Genomic DNA, 17,762 nt, shown 5'->3' on the forward strand with positions numbered 1-17,762 from the left:
GTCCATGACATTCCTCAACAGCACAAGACTACAGTGAAGTTTCCTGGTGGATTTTTTCAATTCCCAGTAAATAATCCAAAAGAGGGAAAAACACACCAATTTGATCAAATGTAATTTCTTCTATTTCACTAGTTAAAATATTGCCCATGGAAATTATTGTTAGAATCTAAACATCATTTAACTAATGGTGTGATGGCAGAAATATCAAACATTTGTTAAAATCTAGTTTCATCCTTTTGAACTAGAATTAAAATTGATAACATATGTGAGTACTTCATTCTGGGCAAGCCTGCCCCCTCACCCCCCAGCTTGCTGTTACTTTGAAGATCAGAGACTCTATCACCTTCTCATATTTAAGACTTTCAGGCTCATGACAAACCATTAAAATTGTTTATGGCTTGATTCAAATAAATGAAAAGTAATGATCACATAAAGGCCCTTCTCAAAATGATTTGAAAACGATACATTATAATAGACCCAGTGTTTCCAAGCACACAATTAATAGCAATAATGAAAGGGCTTAACTCTGAGACAAAAGAGAAGAAAGGAATCTTTTCAAGAAATCACACACACACACACACACACACACACACACACACACACACACACACGCATACACACACTAACAGGTCATCTCACTCTTAGCCAAAAGATGTAATGTAGATTTGCATAATTCCTTGGCAATGTATTTTTATATTCTCTTACAACATTTATGTGCGTGGATTTGTGTGTGTGTGTGTGTGTGTGTGTGTGTGTGTGTGTGTGTGTGTGTTGTGTTTAATTTATTGAGGGGTTTGCTTTTGTATTGTGTATGTGTTTGCCACTGTTGTGGCTTGAACTTAGGGTCTAGATGCTCTCTCTGGGTTTCTTTTGTTTAAGGCTAGCACTCTACCACTTAATCAACAATGTCACTTCTGTTTTTGTTTTTTTGTTTAAGTAGTTTACTGAGCATAAGTGTCTCATGAACTTCACTACCAGGACTGGTTTCAAACTATGATAATCACATCCCAGCCTCTGAGTAGATAGGATTACAGGTGTGAGTCACCAACCCAAGCTCTCATCCCATTCTGAAATCTTCAAATAGTAAGATTTTACTATTAATTCTATGTTACAGAATAAGATGTATCTGTGACTAGTTTGACATAAGGTCTCACCATCAGTATGGTTGTGTCAGAATCTGATCTTGGATGCACTGATTTTTAGTCTAGATACTAATATGCTCATTTTTATTTGAAATGCAATGTACTATAAATTCTGCATCCCTTTATTTGTCCATGTGTGTATGTGTGCACACATGCACATGAGTATTCAAGTAGAAGTACATTGTTTTAGAGTGCAAAATATTAGCAGCAGAATAAATAACTTCTTTGACAACAATGTGTCATACTCATGTATTAAATGTAACATTTTAATTTTATTACAGTAAGCTTCTATTTCCTCTCTGTTAAAATAAGGTACCAGATTTAGAGCTTTTAAATATGCCACTAAGGAGTTCCAAATCTAATTCTGGGTTTACTCCTTTGCTATATTTGCAATATATGAGATGATAGGGATTTATAGAGTCAGGTTTGACAGTTTCTTACAGATTTATTTGACCAGGGAGATATATCAAATTTTTATTTCTCACTTCAAGACTAAGGCAGTTGTAATCCATATCAGGATGTTAGAGAATAAGATATAAATAAGATGTTTATTAAATTATATCTTTAGTTTATAAAAGCCATCTTAACTTACTGTTCACAGGAATTGTTTTCTCGGGGATTGTTTTGTAGATTTGTTTGTGGCCAGAATTTGTATTTGGTTATTTTATTTTTTACATCTAAAGAAAAACTATCCTAGCAATTATGTTTTAGTGTTCATTTTTATTAAACCTTTAAGAAAAAGTTTAATTTATTGGGTGGTTCGCTTTTGTCATTTAGGACACTGAAATAAATAAATCAACTTCAATTATATGGAATACTAGAGTTTGGTAATCATTTTTACTTATTTCTTCTTACTTATACAATTTAAGTGATGCCTCTGTCCATGTTAAAATACAATTATTTTCTCCATCACTTCATGAGTAATGCAATAAATTAGTTAATTGTATTTCTTTTAAAAAACGTATTCACCAAGACACTGGGAAATGTATTTATAGTAGATATTACTGTTTCCTTCTTTCTTTAGCTTTCTCTCTCCCCCCTTTCTCCATATTTTCTTTTCTTTCCTCTCTCTCTCCCTCTCCCTGTCCCTATCCCTGTCCCTGCCCCTCTCCCTGCCCCCCCTCTCTCTTAACTAGTCATTTTTTGGTTCCTCAACAGTAATGAAAGAGGTACTAATTTTGATTAGGCTCTACTTTAGTCACCATTCGTGTCAGCTTTGAGAAATATGTTGTTTCAGGTTCTAACAGTAATGAATTATTTCAAAAAGATTTTTTTGAAATATGAAAGTTGTCTTGCTATGATGAAGTTGTGAGGAAATACTTTTAAAATCAGGAAATTAATATGTAGAATCTAAGAACAAAACATGGAAACATGACTTTGTTCAGACGTGTCAGTAGAGTATAAACGAAAATCCCTTGTTCTCCATACTATAATTAGCACTTTTTTAGTCAGACAATCTACTCATGGTTTATAATTGTTTGTTCAAAGGTAAAAGAAATGATTATGTCTAATTCACAGAGTGGTAATGAATAACAATGAAATTATATCATAGTACAAAGTCAGAAAGATAGTAGATACTCCATCAAGGAGGGTTAGCATTTTTCATAGTGAAAACTAAATTTTAGAACAATGTCTACCTAAGCACAAATGATTTTATTTTCCTTCTCAGTGAATCCCTAGTTCGGAATGATAGTCACTTGATTAGGATATTATCAGCCTTTAAATGGCTAAAGTATATGAAATTCTCAATGAAACATGGCACTGCAATTCAACAGACAAAAGATAGTATAGCTTTTTCCTGAAAAACCAATAGATTTATTCTTTTCTTTTAAGTTGCTAAATTTATTTATTTATTTATTTATATTTTTATTGTAATTAATAAAAGGGTTACATGATATTTGCCAGATAGAAGGTGCATGAATTCACATACATTGATACCATTTCACATGTCTTGGTCCCCACTACCCCCCCTCCACCCCCCCATCTTGGTTTTCCTCCCTTCTCTATCCAATTTCAAATAACCAAATACAAATAAATCCAATATATCAGATAACAAAGTGAGATACTGTAACAATATGAGATAACCAAGGGACAGCAAAAGAGATGAGAGATAACATAGTACATTAAGGACAACAATCATACATTATATGGCTTTTGTTTCAGTATCCTGGAGGTCCTTTCATTTAGCTTCATACTATATGGCCTTATGTATCAAGGTTTTGCTCTATTGCAAATCTCTGCTAGGAAAGCCCAAGGTTTCTACTGATTATGACAAATGAGGGTAACCATTGAGCCTAAGTTCCTTTGAGTCTGGCTTACTTCACTTAATATGATTTTTTCTAAGTCTTTCCATTTCCTAACAAATGGGGCGATGTCATTTTTTCTGACAGCAGCATAGACTTCCGTTGTATACAAATACCACAACTTGTTGATCCACTCTTCAACTGAGGGACATCTAGGTTGGTTCCATATCTTTGCTATGGTAAATAATGCTGCAATGAATATTGAAGCAGTGCTTTTGGTAAAACAACAACATCAAAGCAAGCAAGGAAAGAAAGGAAAAGAAAAGAAAGGAAAGGAAAGGAGGAAAGGAAAGAAGGAAAGGAGGAAAGGAAAGGAAAGGAAAGGAAAGGAAAGGAAAGGAAAAAATAGAAAGGTTCTAAATGCAAGATATTAGGTGCCAGTAGCTCATACTTGTAATGGTCTATTCAGAAGATGAGATTTGGAAGACAGTAATTTGAGGCCTATCTGGGCAGTAAATTCTAAAGACTCCATCACTAAAATAATCAGCAAAAAGCATGGCTGGAGATCTGGCTCAAGTACTAAAATACCTGCAAGTCAAGAAAGTTGAGCAAGCCCATACATACCAGCTTATAATTTGATATATTTGTAAACATGATCAGTATAACTAACAATATGGCATGGTTTTTCAAAATGCAGAGGCAAGAAATAAGTTTTTTTCAATGAACAAATGGGTTTCAATTCAATATATTAGATTATAAGTATCAGGCATCTTGATGAATGTCTTCCCTACCAGAATTTTCTCCCAGACTAGCCTCACCCACTTCCTCAAGCGACTCAATTCCATTTTAACAATGATCTCTGAATATTATGATTAGGAAGCTGCAGTGTATTTGGTGTGAGAAGAGTTCGTCTTATGAGGAATGGGTGGTAGGAATGGTGGCAAATGAAGTCACAATAGCCCATGTACAATCACTTTGTAAAATACTTAATGTGGGCCTATAGCATGTGCTTAAATAAATCCATGCTGTTAAGGTCTTAATTTAATTCATTTTACATGAACACTCCAAAGGAAATCAAAGTATATTTCAATTATACCGTGCTTTCATGAAGAAGGAAATGCCCTTTTAGTCACACTACAGTTGAGACTTGGTATTATTGCCATTTGGAAAGAGGTGCATGTAATGTAAAAGAAGAATAACATTGTGAAAAACATAATGAGTAATGTCTGTTGGTAACCGTAGAGTATGTAAATGTGGTGCCAATGAATTATCCCCTAAAGGATGCCAAATTCTCTGCCATATGTTGTCTTTCACTGTAAAGAATTTGCTGCCAATTTTACTTATTCTACATTCTATGCTCCAAAACCTCAAGGAGGAAAAAAAATGAATAGGTCCCAATAGTCTCTCAAGGGGTTTTCATTGGAATGGGAGCCAAAAATCACAGATCTGCCTCGCACGATCCCTTTTGAGCTTGGCTGGAGAAACCATCATGGAAATAAATTCAGATCTCTATAGTGGGACAAATGCCAGAACTTGCCCTAGAGCCATCAAAAGTCCACCTGGGACCCTAGATCAGAACTATTTGGAATCCACAGAGAAGAGAGGGGAGCCGGGAGGGGGGTAGCTTTGAGTCTACTTGTGAACCAATGTTTCCAGCTCAGAAGTATTCCCAAGATGTCTATAATTTTCCCAGGGCAGGGAGGACAATAGGGTAAAGATTTGGGAGCTTAAACAAAGCTGATGAAGAATAAGTGAAAAGGCAACTAGCTGGGAGTTCCTGTCAAAATTGAGTCATTGTTTTTTCTTGCTATTCTACATTTTAAGCAGCCTGATATCTAACATTAAAAACCCAAGAATATTTAAAGGCTTAGAAAAGCATATACTTGCTCTTAGAAAGGCAGGAAAAGCAGATCTTAGAGTCTTACTTACTTTTAGTAACAACTCCTTCCAGCCGAATGATATTGGGATGGTCGAACTGTCCCATAATGCTCGCTTCCCCAAGGAAATCTCGCCTCTGTTTCTCTGTGTAGCCTACTTTCAGGGTTTTTATGGCCACTGAAATCTCTTTTTTGGAAGGGAGTTTTAAGCGACCACTGCATACTTCTCCAAATTCACCTGGAAGAATGAAGAAGAGCAACCAAATGCAAGTCATTGCATAACAAAGCTATCCTCCACAGAGAGCAAACGTGTGAAAGATCAAGTCCTTGCCATATTTCATAAGTCTCTAAATTACTTCAGATGACAAGAAAACAAAAAGAGACTATCTAGAAAAGCCCAGAACATTCACAGCCTAGTGGAATAAAGACCTTGTGAGAACTCCTGTGGAATTTTATGTATCACACTATAAAAAAAAAAGCAACATGAGAAAATGAGAAGAAAATTAAAAGCTGCATCTTGTCAGATTTTTCACCCTTTGTTCAATAGCTAACATTATGTCAGGAAAACAAACAGGCTGGTACAGATATTATGAGTTGAACATTGGGTTAGATTTCAGATGCTTTTAACTATTCTGTTTTTACTGAGGACGAATTGGGCTATACATTCAAACTCTCTGAAAATGAGAATGAAAACATCTGCTATCAATTCTGTTTATTGGAGTATTGGTTTGTTGCATTATTGGCATGCTAGCTATAAAGTTTTCTGAGCTTCTGGGAGAAGACCAATTGCATAAGGGTATCAAATTAAACAGCCTGTCTTGTCTAAAAGTTATTGTAGAAACATTTTCTTATGTTTCATGTCATACTTGAAAATGTTATTTTCAAAATATGTGTAATTAATCCAGAAATTGAAAACAAAGTGTTGTTTCCTGTGAAGTAATAGATTCCAATCCATGTATATAATTGTTTAGAACTAATCATTATCAAGGAGCTTTACCTACCATCTTTCATCAGATTTTGAGCTGGATTAGAACAGAGAGTTTACATCTATTTCTCTCTCTCTCTCTCTCTCTCTCTCTCTCTCTCTCTCTCTCTCTCTCTCTCTCTCTCTCTCTCTCACACACACACAGCAATTGTAATATCAAAAAAGATTTTAAATTGAACAAGAGTGTTTTCCTGAAATAGTCTAGGCTTAATTACACTGTAATCATTTGCTTCTCTCTCTAATAGAACAATATTCTCACAGGGGTGACTTAGAAAACTCAGTGTTTATATTTTGATTCAGAAGAGAGAAGTGAGATGATTTCTATCTCACTCCTCCCACCACAAGTAAATAGTTTGAATCACAGAAATAGCAGATTGTCCTACTAGAGCTTCTTCTAGGACAACAAATTACTGTCTCTCTAGGAAGCTCTTCTCTTCCCCCTACTTGACCCTTTAACAGGAATCCAGTTTTGTTTCTCCTTCAAAGCAATGATTGATGCTATAACTTGGCAAAGTCATTTAAAGTCCAAAACAGAAGCACATGTAATTATTTAACAAATTTTCATCAATTGGCAACATTTGGGCAGGCACAGAAAAGCACAGCGATGTAATGGTAAACAAATCAAAATTCATTTTTTTCCCTTGCGAAAGTAGAGAAAGGATGGCATTTATACCAGTTTTAATGTGCTTAGGATTATAGAAAGAATGAGGGAGCAAGTATGAGAAACATCTGTGGGTTTGTTAAACCAAGTTAGAATGCTTATAGAGAGAACACTATTAGGGGAAGGAGATATTATGATGAGAAATTAGAATTTTAAGCAAAAGAGTCTCTTGCCTTATCCAGAGTTCTCTGAACATCACCAGAGAGCTCCAGTTCACTTTTCTGTAAACATTGCATTTGAGTAAACCAGACAGATGTATTCATAATGAATTTTCATTTCCTGAAAGTTCTTCCATTCTCATGAGTCAACATGGTATAAAGGCTCATGTTTTAAATTTAGACGCCATCACCACTTAGCGATATGTCACTGGTCAGTTTATAGGAGAGACAGCACAGAGCTGTGGTTGAGAACATCAATCCCAGAAACAAAGAGCTTAGAGTTTATTCTTATTCTGTTACTTATTGGGTTAGTAGTCTTATGTGTGTATATTCATGTATCGGTGCTTCCATTTCCTTATCTACAACATAGGTGTAACGTTGTGCTTAACTGATAAGACTTGTCCAGTTAAAGAAATCAATGTGTATCTGTGACCAGATACAGGTCAAACACATTGTAAGTAGCATTTACACGTTGGTACTATTTATTCCTTTGAGTTTAGACGCACTTTAGAAGATATATTTCCCATACTTATGTTTCTGTTCAGACCAACTTGACAAATGTATATAAATATACCGTGGGAACTACCAGATTCTATATGATCATAAGGACAGTTGCCAAATTTCATATTAAAATGAGTAGTTAATGTGATGGTGATGATAGAAAGATTCATATCTTACAGAATATGTATTTGAAAATCATTTTCTAAGAGGACAGTTCTAGGAACATTAAGGGTAATATTTCACATTTTAAGTGATCCAATTAGAGATTATTTTCTTTATCTTAAAAGGGAATCAAGGACAAATTTACAGAATAAAAACCATCAGAATTCATGAAAAGCACAGTGATCATGTCTTATATTTGCAGCGAAGCCTCCTCCTACTTCAGCACCTGTTGATCAAGGCTTATATCTCAGTATCATGCTCTTTACAAGAATCATCTCATTTCACACCTTCAAAAACCTTACAAGAGAGGTATCACTGTAATGGTCAAGTATGGGCATTTGTATTGGAAAAGAAATGATTTAAGCTATGATTTCCAGTTTTGGTGTGACAATGGACATTCAAATATTCAGCCTTTTCCCCCATCTACTGAAATAGAGATACAAATATCTATTTTAAAAGCTAATGACATTAAATATCATGTGAATATTTAGCATATTTTGGTACTTTGAAATTATGTTATTTCTTCTGAAGTTTAAAATAGTTAAATTTGGAACAATACAGTGGTAGTCCAAGATTAAACTAGAGTTTTTATTCATTATACATTCTTCACCATTAGAAATGCCCTAATTTGAGATAACAATTCATGGCTCAACATTAACTTTATTACTTTAAGTGGGTATTTTCCTAAGGATTTCATATGTAAATGAGGATTTCTGTAACATTTATCAAAATAAATTCTCTAATATAAAATGAGAGAGCTGAACTACACATACTCATATATATACATGATCTTTCTGCAAATTCAAATAACTACAAAAGTGCTATTGTTGGTGAACAAAGTTAGACTTCCTAAATACTTCTATCTTTATAACTATTATTATTAAACTTTAAGGGATAAGATTAAATCCTATTTTTGATTTTTATTAATAATGATGTATAAAGAGAGTAAATGAATTGTTAAAGCAAATTAGATGTTAGAGGATGTAGACTTTCAAAATCTCTTTTCTATATTGTTTTCTTGGTGATGAAAACATTGTACTCAAGGAATTCTAACACTGTCTATATACAATATATTGAATTCTTCCAGAAGAAATGTCACCGACTAATGATATAACTATTTGAAAATAAAGTAAGGGCCGGGAGTTTGGCCTAGTGTTTAAAGTGCTTGCCTAGCATGCATGAAGACCCGGGTTCGATTCCTCGGTACCACATATAGAAAAAAAGCCAGAAGTGGTGCTGAGGCTCAAGTGGTAGAGCTCTAGCCTTGAGAAAGTCCAAGGACAGTGCTCAGGCCCTGAGCTCAAGCCCAGGACTGGTAAAAAAAAAAAGAAAAGAAAAGAAAGTAAGCACAGCATTATTGTTCTTAAAATGGCAATGAGAGTGGTGGCTAAAATATCTCTGAATATGAATTTAGGCTGCATTGTTTAGATACATATTTTAAGAATGGAAAGCCAGGGCATCTAGTCAAATCTTTCATGAGCACTGGGGATTACTAAAAGTGTGTTTTGCCTCACAACTCTATGTTTTGGATGACTAGCTATGTCACTGTCACAATATAAAGCATTTCTACCAATGCAGAGAGCTTCAAACGTCAAGGTCATGAAGATTGCTATCTGACCTTCTAGACTTTGATTGTGGGAAAGTGAGCTATTCTTCTTCTGAATGAGCTCCAAATCAGTGTGCAAATAGCAGGTGGGACATGTGCTACTGGGAATGCCACGCTGGAGAGCAGTGTACTCTTTGGATCGACACTAACACCAACCCAGACAATAACCTAGCATATCACAGAGCAGTTCACAAAACTAAACTGAACCAATGAAACAGGATACTCAACATACATTTATTTTGCTACTGCATTACCATGGATGTTTATTGAAATACACATGTTCAAGTCTTGCCTTATGTAAAAAAGAATATCTATAATGGCATCCTGTTATGAATACCAGTTTTTAATTTATTATTATCTGGATACTTGAGTTTCTAGGAAGATAAAGCACTTGAAACATCAGTAGAAAGTTTATACTTACTTGTAAGTATAAAACATTTTTATTTAATACTTATCTAAAAGTTTTATTGAAAAGTAAAACTTCTTTTAGTGATAACTTTGCAAGTGTTTATTCATGAATTTATAGTGGAACAAATAAATTAATTGAAATATTTGGGTTATTTAAGATATCCTGTCAAAATAGTTCTTATGAAATTGATGTGTCATATATCACAATTTTTGTTGTTCTTTCAACTCCAAAGAGGTTATTAAAATTCATATCAAGATCTTTCAATTACTGGTCTAATTTAAATTTAGACATTCTTTTCTCTATACTTTCTCAAATAACTTTTTGACACAGATCAGTATAGCTATGGAAAAATTGAGCTACTTCTGAAAGCCAATAAATAAAAGGCAGCCATCGTCGCAGAGTCTGAAAGTCTGGCACCTTTGAAATCATTACATTCCATTAAATACACCCATTTACTGCTTGTCTTTGATCATGAAATTAGAAAACTGTCCCTATCTTTAGCAATATCTTTCGGCCTCAGAAAACAGAGCAGTGTCAGGTAGCATTCTTAGTCATAGTTATGAATTTGCAATTAGCATGCTACTATTATGGCTGTGTTACTAAGTTACCTGCTCCCACCACTTTGTCAATGGATATGTTGCTGGCATCCAACTCTTTAGCAAACTCATGCACTGCTTGTGTAGGATCTTCATAGGTGTGGGGGTCGACATAAGTCCGAAGTCCCGGGAGCTTTACTAATTAAGGGAAGGAACAAAGACGTTATTTATTAAGCTTTCATTGAGGAAAAAAATGGATAATGTTGCCTGAAAAATAGATTCTAATTCAATAAGCTACATCAAGTTTTATCTTATGGTATCAAAGAAATTGACAGATGTTGGCTCAAGTGTTGAAAAAAAGTTTTTTAAAGCTATCCATGATGAGAAACAAAAGAAAATAGACACATTGTAATGTAGTCTTCAGGAACGAAGATGCTTTTGCAATGACTCAGTGGTACAATTACTATTACATACATAATGGTGCTATTCTGTCATGTTACAAACAATGTAGTAATGCATCATTTATCAATAAATCAACTGTATGAATTTTTAACATTCCCTTTTTTTCATTATTTGATTTTATTTAAAAACCTTTCTTTATCTTGAAGTAGTTGAACCAAGGACTTTGAGGAAGTGTAGGTGCATAATATTCAAAGTACATTTGTGAAAACAGAATGAGATAACTTGGGGTAAGTGAGTTTGGGAGAGATGAGGAAGAACAATTGAAGTGGTGGGCTGCATCAAGATGCATTTACACAAAAATTGATATGCTGAACTGAAAGAATTATGAATAAATTAATTGAAAAATATAAAAAGGATATATTCTCTCTGAAGATACACTTCTTTCAGTAACATTCACCATTAAATTTTCTTATCTGAACACAGATCTAGTTTATTACACATATATATGAACTCTATTCACATTAAACTATAAAGCAACTAAAACTTCCTTGTGTATTTTTTCAACTTAATTAAAAGCAATATTTATAACTGTTTACAAATAAAAATCACATGTATAATTTCTTAACTATAAATCTCATAATTTATTTATTAAGTTATTCTAAAAATGATCATGTTTCATGGTGTTTTATAACTAAAATACTATGAATAACACAGGAAAAACTTTTGAGTTTGTTTTAATATTTATGAACTATCATTTAGAAAAATATTTAAATGAGAGACAATGTTCCATTTGTTTCTCAACATTCAATAAACTAGTTAAACATAACCTCGTTTCTAAAAAGAACATTCAGATGATTAAATTTCCTAAACATTTTTCAACATTTATTTTAAAATTTAATCGTCATAGTATATCAGCAGATATTATTGGTTAGGTTCTCAAACCTAGTAACATGGATAATATTGCTTGAGCAGGTTTTAACATTGCTTAATATAAATGTTTTCCTTTATTATACAAAATTATTAAGGGGCCTTTCTCTGAATTTAACAAAAATAACATCAGATATTATAGTTTCCAGTATAACTTTATAATGGAAGAATCTCTTTGGCACAATAATAACGGACCACTGTGTTGATCAAAGTTTCATTTGAACTAGTTTTAGAGTTTGCATTTGAAATAGTTGTCTCTGACAGCCTTCAGCACAATGGAAGTTGGCCAATTAAGGATTTCAGGGTTTCTGTTAACAAGTGAGAAGTTCTTTGGATTACAAGACAACTTCATGAAAGCCCTTTGAACAGTTTATTGTAATGCATACTTGCATTGGGGTTTCATAAAGATTTCCAGTGAAGAAACAGAGTGAAAATGAGTCATAAAAGAAAAGGTAATTGGTGGAGATGAGAGGTAGAAGCTCTCTCCTTTGCTCAGCTACTTTTGTAGCTGAGGGACAAATTCTTTGAGGGACCAGAGGGTGAAGGAGCAGACTGGGGAGGGAACAGGAATGAATTACTTCTTGTTGGCCTGCTACTACCAACAAGCAGCAAGACTCCAGTTTGAGGCAGGCTATACCCAACTGGAAAAGATACTATCAAATAGTAAAATAACTTCACAGAAATACGGAAACTTAAGGCCTCTGTTTTTGGTGGAGTGAGAATGGAGAACATTTGCCAAAGGTCAGTTTGGAGTTTTTCTTGATATCTCAATAAAAGAATATACAGTTCTCAGAAAGAAGGAGAGGAGTTAGCTCTTGGAAACTAACTATTCAAGGACTTATGTTCTATAGTTAATGTATAAATGAAGGAAATTATTGCTGCAATTAATATTTTCATCCCAACAGAAAAGGCTCAGCACAGTGGCCAGCTACCGTGAGAAGTATACATAGTGAGACTTCTTACAGGTTAACCAGGGCAAAAGTAACCAGAGAAAAAGTGATTGGAGGTGTGGCTTGGATAGTAAAGTTCCTGTCTAGCAAGCATACAGCCACAAGTTTAAGCCCCAAAACACCATGTAACATAAAGATGCTTATTTGTAACCTTCCTTTGCCTGCAACTAAAATTCAAACCCAAAGCTTCACACATGTTAGGCTAGGCAAGCACTCTACTGCTGAGAAATATGCCCTGCCCTATTTAAATTATTAATACAATTTAAGCTTCCATGCTGAAATTTTAAGCTCAGAAGCACCATTCCTTTAGAGCTAACCCATTAATGTGCATATTTCTTTCATATATTCATTATTCGGTTTTATAAAAGTAGGTATCCCAGTTGTGTGAACTATAGAGTTCCAGTACATCTATTATTTTTCTAGAACTGTTTCTAATTATTAATAGCAAAATACTTAATCTTGAAAGCAAGAAACATACTAAGGAAATCTATCAAACATTTTCTGCTTTAGGCTATTGAAAAATAAAACCATAAAAATAACTACCACAGAGATAACACAATATATTAAGAAGTAAGGTCTTGGAGTCTTTCTGTAAGATCAATTTAGTTATATTTTCATAAAAGCTTGATTCAGCTTAATGATGTGATAATATATTTTGATTTGCCTCTATTTATTAATAATAAGATAAAAAATCTAGCATTCCTTTTTAAGGAAAAAATATGACATGTTAACTGTAAGATGAAGTCGAGTTATTGGTGAGTCATTAGAATGATTTACTTTGCTAAGAAATCCTCAGAGAGATATTTGCTGACATTTGAATTAACAAATAATATGAAATGAACTGTTAGGAACAGTGTTTCCAATTCTTTAAAATAGACACCGGCTTTAAATTTTAAAATGTGCTTTAGAGGTTAGAGTTAACCCTGTTACTAAATAGTATTAAACTTAGAACATCAGTCCCCTTAAAAAAATTCAATTCATTTCTGTTAACTCAAATAAAGGCAATTACTTTTCCAATACATGACTTTTTTGGAGAAAATTATAAATGTAAACATACGCTCATACCCACACCAAGTGAAAGCCTTTGTGTACTGAGAGGGCTATGGCTGCTGATTTTAACTGCTTACCCAAGAGGTTCTGGGAACCAGGAGAATCAGGCTTCAAGGCACATAATCCCTTCACACCAATAATTAAGGGCAACATGCAGAGTCACTGGGCTCTGTCATGGAACCCAGATAATAAACACATGCACATGTGTTAAGCTGAACTACTTTACAGCTCATTCTGTGCAAACACAATAATTTACATTTCCATTTTACCAGCATGAGTTGCCCTAAGGAGAGTACAAAAAAAATGTAAAAAGGTCCAGCTACAGAGGGCAAAGGGACAGGATCTTAGGAGGTAAAACACATTTCTTTCCTTTTGAAGCAATATTATAGGATTTGTAACAAGGCTAGAGGGAATAGCTCATAGCTCTAGCTTTTTAAAGTAGTACCAAATACATGAACTGAAATAAACCAGCTGTAGCTTTGAGAGGCAGCAAGCTTATGGTATGCATGTAAGTTACTTTATGTTTTTGAAGCTAGGATTAAAATGTGCAGCTTTTTATTTATTTGTCTACCAAGAATGCTGCACACTGAACACATATTAAGGTTTCAACAAACTCTACCATAAACAAATAGCAAAACAGATGAGGGGAGTGGTTTTAAGAACCTGATTAGAATCAGCACACAGAAATTTATCACAAGTCCATATTCATAAAATTTATAACTCCCCCAAATGTAACTAAGTCAATATGATGTCATCATTGAGAAGAGAGTATTTAAATTATTTTTCCATCTCAAACTGAAAGGGATTTAAGCCACTAAGGCAATATGCCTAAGGATTCAAACATATTTGCTTGAAGGCCATGAAAGAAAGGAAAATAATCATATTCTTTATTTTACTTTTAGAACTTATGAGTTAAAAAATAAAACAGATTGATGTGATATTGATATGAAGAAGGTAGTACCTTGGATTTCTTACAAAATGAATTATTCCATAAAGACTACCAATGAGGCAGAAAACCAGGAGCTGCTTCTGAACATGCATTCGCTGTTTCCATATAATCCTAATTTAATAACTTGAATAACCTTTCTATCACTTCTTCTCAGGCTTTTGTATGAATTCTGTGTATTAATCAAAAGTAATCAAGTGTTGTACTTTAATTATAACTACAGAAATGGATGGTCTATGTAAATTCAATGTCTAATAAGAATGTTGATCTGAAACAGTTTCAGAAGGCAAGAATAAATGCCAAAGATAGTGATGCCAATAAGCCTGAATTATCAGGAGATATTTTAAAGCTTAGGAGCATGAGTAGGCTCTTGTACTAATTTCTGTAAAAACATGCCTCGTAAGTCCACTGAACAGTTATGGCTGAACTGAGCTTAGCCAGTTTGGAAAGCAAAATGCATGGAATGATTTGTTTTACCAAGAGGAAAAAAAAATGTGTCTTTTCATTAAATGTGAACAGTTTGTTACCTAAAAGGGTATTTCTTTTAGAAAATATAAAAAGAGGCCAACCTATCTGGTATTAAAGCAAGGGAAAAAAAAACAACACTGGCTTTCCTACGGGATATCAAATAACTCCAAAATAAACAGTTTATCCTAAAGGGTCTTTCCTGGTTGGTCAACAAAATGGACTAAGGCAATTTATATAAACACAGGTTGTTTATATTTGCTTGACAGGAAAAAAGAAAAGTGTCCTATTTAGAATTTTTAGCAAAGGACTTGTAATAAGGAAATTGAAGATACGCTTTGCATTTCAGCCATGCAGAGCTGACTTTAGCATCTGCTACTCATCGTGGGCACTATTTGAATATAAACAACATGTTACTCTTTGCTTGAACTTAAGTATGCTGAACTACAGCCATATTTAAAAAAGAAAAAAACTACTAAATGCAGAGCCATGCATTTTCTTCTCCTAAAATAACTTTAGTTTACTCATCCTTTTCCTGTAAAAAAAAAAAATGACTCGTGTATCCTCCTCATCAAGGAGTAAGCTATCCAATATAAGTCAACAGCTGATGAAACTGAAATGTTCCAAGTTGGGAAACTTACAATGTCCATTCCCAAAGTGAAGTCTCTTTTCATCCGCACCATGCTTTGACTTGTTAAAGCCACAGAACCTAGAAGTAAGTCAGAGGAAACATACATAAACGGAGAGCATAATGAAAACAATTAGTTAGGTCCAGCATATGCAAAGGGCAGAAAAATGGAGACTTTTCTACCCCCAGAATTAAATGCTTTAGGGAAAGCTTGCTGACTTCATATTCTTGGGAGAACCCTAGAGAATCGCCTAATGAGATATGTTGTCTCGCCTCCCTCCTGTGCAGACCCCTCCAGGTTGTTTTTTACAATGGCCTTAGAATGTGTTTATAGTATGTTTTAACAACTACTGTTGGAATGCAAGTAGGGGGTAAAAAGTCTCCATTGGTAACAATTAGTTCTGTGAAGTGTTGGACCAGTGTTTTGGGTGAAAAACTATCAAGGAAGTCTGGGATTATTTGAAGAGTGGGGCGATAATTGAAAAAAGACTGCAGAAAGTGGAAAAGAGGAGGGGGCATCAAATGGAAATGGTATGTGTTAGAGAGTAAAGATTAAGAATTAATAGGGAAAAGAAAAGGAGAGCAAAAGGCAGAAGGGGAAAGAAAGGGAGGAGAAAAAGATGTGGGCTACAAATGGGGCAGTCTTCCTTGTGAACATATTTTGTTGACTACATCTATCAAAGTTTAAGAACAATGAAGGGCAGTAAGGCAAGAAGCAATGAAAGGAAATAGGAGGAAGACAGTGAACTCACCTTCCAATCAAAACATAGATAACAACAGTCAGGAGAATAACTGCTACTGCCGCTGAAATGGCAATCAACACCACTTGGCTATTTTCACCAGAGATGGAGAAAGCTGTGGGATGGGAGAAAGACAAAGAAGATGAAGAAAAGGAGAGGCATTACTGTGTGATTTAACATTTATATGGAAGAACTTAAAAGTTAAGTGCTATATCCTGCTTTTAAAAGAACTATGTATATAATATTGTGTTAAAATGTTCAGTTAGTGTAAAATAAGACATTTTCCATAATTTTGTTTGAAATTTCTACTTAATAAATGTAATTCTCACTGGTAAATCAAATCATTGTTTTCAGCATCATCAATTTACATTACTAATTGATTAATTATGGACTGAAAAATACAGGACTTTTTTTTCTTTTCTCAAAAGTCTTGGGATCAATGCAAAATTCTAGAAAAATAAAGGGACCAAGTAAATAATTCCCAATATTAAATTATGAAAACTTGAAAATTAACATACTTTTGCCTCCAATATCGATATTTTTAAAATATTTTTTAAATATTTTTTAAAAGACATACTTTATTTACAAAAATATAGACGAACGCAGAGGGTATATGCTAACAAATAAGATGGGCACAGAAAGATAAATACTCCTTTTTTTTATTTATTTGAAGAATCACTTTCATGGAAGAAAAAAGAAAATTCTTGATTGCCAAACACCAGGAAGAGGACAAAAAAATGATCAAATCATACAAAGATCCAATTAGACAAGAGTAATTTTCCAAATTTACTGAATAGCAAGGTGATAACACACTGTGTCTGGCAAGATTTTAATTTTCCTCACTACAGTGATATAGGATTAGATAGCTAAAATCATATTACCATGTATCTATTTTTATAAATGTTTATATTGGGCTATTGCTGAATTATTATTTGTTGAATACAAATGTTTTTCCAGTCATGGGGACTGAACTCAGAGCCCGAGACTACCCTTGGGCTTTCTCAAGGTTAGAGCTCTACTACTTGAGCCACAGCACCACTTCCAGCTTTTATTTATGTATGTGGTGTCAAAGAATTGAACCCAGGACTTCGTGTATGCTAGGCAAACATGCTTACCACTAGGCCAAATTCCCAGCAAATGAATACAAATTTTTAAAAATTAAGTTAAAATATTTTCTGGAATCTGTACTTATTTTTTATCTTTTTCATATTAATATAAGTTAAAATATTTGTCTTATACATTTCAACAAATATACCACCAACAAACTTTCGATATTTTCCTAGGAGAAAATCATGGCTCTATCATTCATTCATTCATTTACCGAAAATATAGAATAATAAAATTGTCCCAGGACCTGTTTGGCTTGACATCACT

General features: G+C 33.9%; 1 protein-coding gene across 3 annotated transcripts in view; it reads right to left on the reverse strand.

Moving 5' to 3' along the window:
* The window catches only part of Epha3 (EPH receptor A3), a 295,261-nt gene that overhangs the window by 55,686 nt on the left and 221,813 nt on the right, over positions 1-17,762 (reverse strand). For all 3 annotated transcript variants that reach the window (XM_090347706.1, XM_090347698.1, XM_090347716.1), the window contains exons 8-11: positions 16,401-16,503; positions 15,662-15,729; positions 10,353-10,478; positions 5,315-5,500 (exon numbers count right to left, since the gene is read on the reverse strand). In XM_090347706.1, coding sequence (XP_090203832.1) covers positions 5,315-5,500; positions 10,353-10,478; positions 15,662-15,729; positions 16,401-16,503 — 483 coding nt within the window. The remainder of the gene's footprint in view (positions 1-5,314; positions 5,501-10,352; positions 10,479-15,661; positions 15,730-16,400; positions 16,504-17,762) is intronic.

Source organism: Megascapheus bottae, chromosome 1, assembly GCF_031878675.1.
Source record: "Megascapheus bottae isolate mThoBot1 chromosome 1, mThoBot2.hap1, whole genome shotgun sequence".
NCBI lineage: Eukaryota > Metazoa > Chordata > Mammalia > Rodentia > Geomyidae > Megascapheus > Megascapheus bottae.